The 4,391-nt window shown below is 38.9% G+C and overlaps 1 protein-coding gene across 3 annotated transcripts in view; it reads left to right on the top strand.

Annotated features, from left to right (window-relative positions):
- Nucleotides 1-4,391, top strand: part of LOC106874620 (atos homolog protein A) — a 212,194-nt gene that overhangs the window by 185,119 nt on the left and 22,684 nt on the right. For all 3 annotated transcript variants that reach the window (XM_052970434.1, XM_014922412.2, XM_052970435.1), the window contains one exon: nt 1,822-3,475. In XM_052970434.1, coding sequence (XP_052826394.1) covers nt 1,822-3,475 — 1,654 coding nt within the window. The remainder of the gene's footprint in view (nt 1-1,821; nt 3,476-4,391) is intronic.

Here is a 4,391-nt window from a genome sequence, read left to right as displayed (position 1 = left end):
TTGTCTTTGCCATTTGCATTTTGTTTTTAATAGACATTTTCTGAATGTTTTTATGAAATTAAAGCATGAAAAAAATTTTCTAAATAATCACAACTTTATATGTGTGTGTGTGTTTACATATATACATACATACACACATGCTTCCATATATACATATATATATATGTGTGTATATATATACATATATATATATTAAAGCAATGATATTAAAAGCTACTTTTTAAGAATATTATTAAAAAAAACAATTTTTTTTTTTTTCTGAATACTTGTCTGAAAATATTTCTATAAAGTGTTAAAAGAAATTTTTTTTTTTTGCAGTTTCTTTTAGAGTAAACAATATTTTGTTGCTAAGAAATATATGGTCTGCTATGTGCCTGTCTGGCTCAGGAAATTTAAGCCTACCAAGACAAAATCTCATTTGTGATATTCTTTTACAGCTGACAAGCATAAAGCCTCTAAAAGCTGATTCATTTATAAAAAGATGTATTTGAAGGATTTTTCAAAATTAATGTTCTTTTAATACTTACCAAATCTATATTTAACTTGGTTGGCTGTCTTTCACTCAATAGCCTCATACGGTGACTAATTCCAATTTTAAACGGAATTCTAGAAATTAATGATGTTATATGTGGAAGTTCTTTAGTACAAGAAACCATTTTCTTTTCTTCCTTCCAATAAGCATTTAATTTTTCTGTTATTATCAATACTCTTTTACTTGTTTCAGTCATTTGACTGCGGCCATGCTGGGGCACCGCCTTTAGTCGAGCAAATCGACCCCAGGACTTATTCTTTGTAAGCCTAGTACTTAATCTATCGGTCTCTTTTTGCTGAACCGCTGAGTTACGGGGATGTAAACACACCAGCATCGGTTGTCAAGCGATGTTGGGGGGACAAACACAGACACACAAACTTATACACACACATACATATATACGACGGGCTTCTTTCAGTTTCCGTCCACCAAATCCACTCAGAAGGGTTTGGTTGGCCCAAGGCTATAGTAGAAGACACTTGCCCAAGGTGCCACGCAGTGGAACTGAACCTGGAACCATGTGGTTAGTAAGCAAGCTACTTACCACACAGCCACTCCTGCGCCTATAAGTTCCTGTTTATTTACCATGTATCACAACCTTCCGTGCTGGTGGCACAGAGCAGCTGTCTGGCTTCCATGCCGGTGGCATGTAAAAAGTACCATTCAAGCGTGATCGTTACCAGCGTCGCCTTACTGGCACTTGTGCAGGTGGTACGTGAAAAAACATTCGAGCGAGGTCGTTGTCAGTGCCGCTGGACTGGCTCCTGTGCAGGTGGCTCGTAAAAAATACCATTTGAGCGTGGCTGTTGCCAGTTCCGCCTGACTGGCCCTCGTGCCAGTGGAATGTAAAAAGCACCCGCTACACTCTCGGAGTGGTTGGCATTAGGAAAGGCATCCAGCTGTGTAGAAACCTTGTCAGATCAGATTGGAGCCTAGTGCAGCCTCTTGGCTTGCCAGTCCTCAGTCAAACTGTCCAACCCATGTCAGCATGGAAAGTGGACGTTAAATGATGATGATGAACAGAATCTAAATACTGGGTTAAAATCCCTTTTGGATTGGAAAAGTTGAAAGCCTTTGATTTTTTTTCTGTCCAAAATATTTTTTTAACCCAATATTTTTTTAACCCAATATCATCTACTTTGAGTTCCATAGTTAAAAAAAAAAAATGATAATTATTGAGACTCTGTTCACCAATGACTTAACCAGTCACCTAATCTGTTACCATTTCAGACAATAACACTTTCTTAAACTTCCACAAATTTTTGATTCTGTTTAATCTTTAATTTCAGGTTGTACGCTCCAGGAGAATCTAGACCGTATTTGTTCGAAGGAGATTCTACAGTTCATCATTTCCCAGTAGCAAACTTGTCACACAGCACAGTGAGAGTGAGTGTGACGGCTTCTCAAAGAATGAAGAACATACCAATTCTTCTGTGTCAAAATCCGATGAGTAGTGTATTAACTAGTTCCACAATCATTACAGACCAGCTTCACAAAAGCAAACCATCTAAATTTCCACCTGACAATTCAGAACCGTCTCGAAGAAAAAAGACTTTGACAACTGCTGCAAATTGTGATAACAGTAATAATAGCGACGTAAAAAAATTTAACCCAAAGAAAGTATCATCAACAACAACAAACTCAACAACAAACTCAACAACAACAACAATTTCGAACAGACTCAATAATTTAACACAATCTAAATCAAAAACTAGTTCTATTAACAAGAAGGAACAACCACAGACTATAAGTGCGCCATCTAGTTCAGTTTCGCCAGCAGTGTCCTACAGTAAGGTTCCTTCACAGCAGAAGAATTTGTCTTTTTCTTCGACACGCTCTGTAATGAGTGTTGAAGAGGATTCCTTAAAACTAGCGTCAAAGTTTGCTAAACTAGAGGTGAAGTCCAGCAATAATTGTACATTTTCAACAGCATCGCGGAATATGTTCTTGGAAAAACCTCTTGTCTTTCACACAAAGGATGATCTCAATAACGACCAGTCAGAAAACAAAACACCGGTACTTCACAGCCCTAAGGTTTTATTGACAAACTGTAAGTCTGGTGAACAGTCGTATTACTCAAAACAGAAAAGAAACAGCAATTCTGGCTCAGATTTCAAGTGGAATACAAACACCGAGTGGTATCCAGAATTATTGTGTCAGCCTGGCATGCAGGAATTGACCAAACCTTTAACATCAGACCAAATAGAAGCGTATCTTGCGAGTCTACCAACCTGGGGTACGTCGTTACCCAAGGTTAGACGAACATGCCTTGAAAACATTCCAGTTACAAAATGCAAATTTCAAATCGGTGATGAGTTATTTGATAAAGACACTGAGAAAAGTATTTCTTCCACAGTTAATCCATTATCTAAGACAGCGTTATCTTCATATGTAGGTCTCTCATCAGAAAATAAGTCAGAAACTACATCTAGTGTAACTTCAGCTAAAAAGAGAGGACTTGCCACCAAAGACAAATACGACACAAACAACATTTCCCGAAACCTACACGAAGATTTTAACCACAATAAAACAGGTTTGAAAAGGTCAGCAGCTGTCTGTCTGGATCTTTCTCAAGACATTAATGAAAACAGAACAGAGGCTACTTATTCAGCCAATAACAATTCTTTGAAAGATTCTACCAGTTCAGAGGTTGATAAGACAAGGTCACAAGGTGTCAGTGATCATTCTAATAGAGTGGACTGTTGTGAAACAGCAATCAAAAAAGACGATGCAACAACAACAGCTGAAGAGAAAAGTGATGTATTTCTCGAAGCTGACAATTGTAGCATTGTCAATGGTAGTAAAGACTGTGACAATAGCAAAGAACACGAAAGTAAAGAACATTTCAAAGACATAACCAAAGATCCAGTGAGTCCCAATCAAGGAAAGCGATCTCTTTATGCAACTATACTCAGGAAAGACTTCAATTCTGAATTTGAAAAGGTTTGTATAAAGATTTTATAAGGATTCTTGTATGTTGTGGTTTTGTTAGAAATTCTTCCAAGCTTTTGTTTCAACAGTGAAAGTGCATGGCATTGTGGTTAAGCTGTTGATTTCATGAGCAATAGGTTGTGGGTTCCATTCTTGGACAGGGCAGCATGTTGTGTCCTTGAGCAGGGTACTTCATTACATGCTACTCTACAACACTCAGCTGAAAAGGAGTATCAGGGACACCTGGGAGTTAATCCTGTGACAATCTAGCACCTTGTTCAGAGGAAGGGGGTAAGTCTTGTACTCATAGTTTAAATGTCCGTGATAATCTGGATAAGCTCTGAGCTCATGGGCAACAGGCTTGAGGGTTTTTTCTTTATTGTGTGTTTGTGTGTGTGTGGAGGCGCAATGGCCCAGTGGTTAGGGCAGTGGACTCACGGTCATAGGATCGTGGTTTCAATTCCCAGACCGGGCGTTGTGAGTGTTTATTGAGCGAAAACACCTAAAGCTCCATGAGGCTCCGGCAGGGGATGGTGGCGAACCCTGCTGTACTCTTCCACCACAACTTTCTCTCACTCTTACTTCCTGTTTCTGTTGTACCTGTAATTCAAAAGGGTCAGGCTTGTCACACTGTGTCACGTTGAATATCCTCGAAAACTACAGTAAGGATACACGTGTCTGTGGAGTGCTCAGCCACTTGCATGTTAATTTCACGAGCAGGCTGTTCCGTTGATCGGATCAACTGGAACCCTCGACGTCGTAAGCGACAGAGTGCCAACACAGAAGTTTGTGTGTGTTTATGTTTCGACAGTGAATTCATTCCTTTAGCTCATTCATGATGTTCATTTTTTAAGAATTTAGTTGTATTGAACACAAAGAAAATAATACCCCTGACTAAGATACATCGATGCCTTCCTCTTCGTGATAG

This window comes from Octopus bimaculoides, chromosome 9 (genome assembly GCF_001194135.2).
Source record: "Octopus bimaculoides isolate UCB-OBI-ISO-001 chromosome 9, ASM119413v2, whole genome shotgun sequence".
NCBI lineage: Eukaryota > Metazoa > Mollusca > Cephalopoda > Octopoda > Octopodidae > Octopus > Octopus bimaculoides.
Note: the sequence above shows the minus strand (reverse complement) of the source record. Positions and strands in the feature narration are given on the sequence as shown.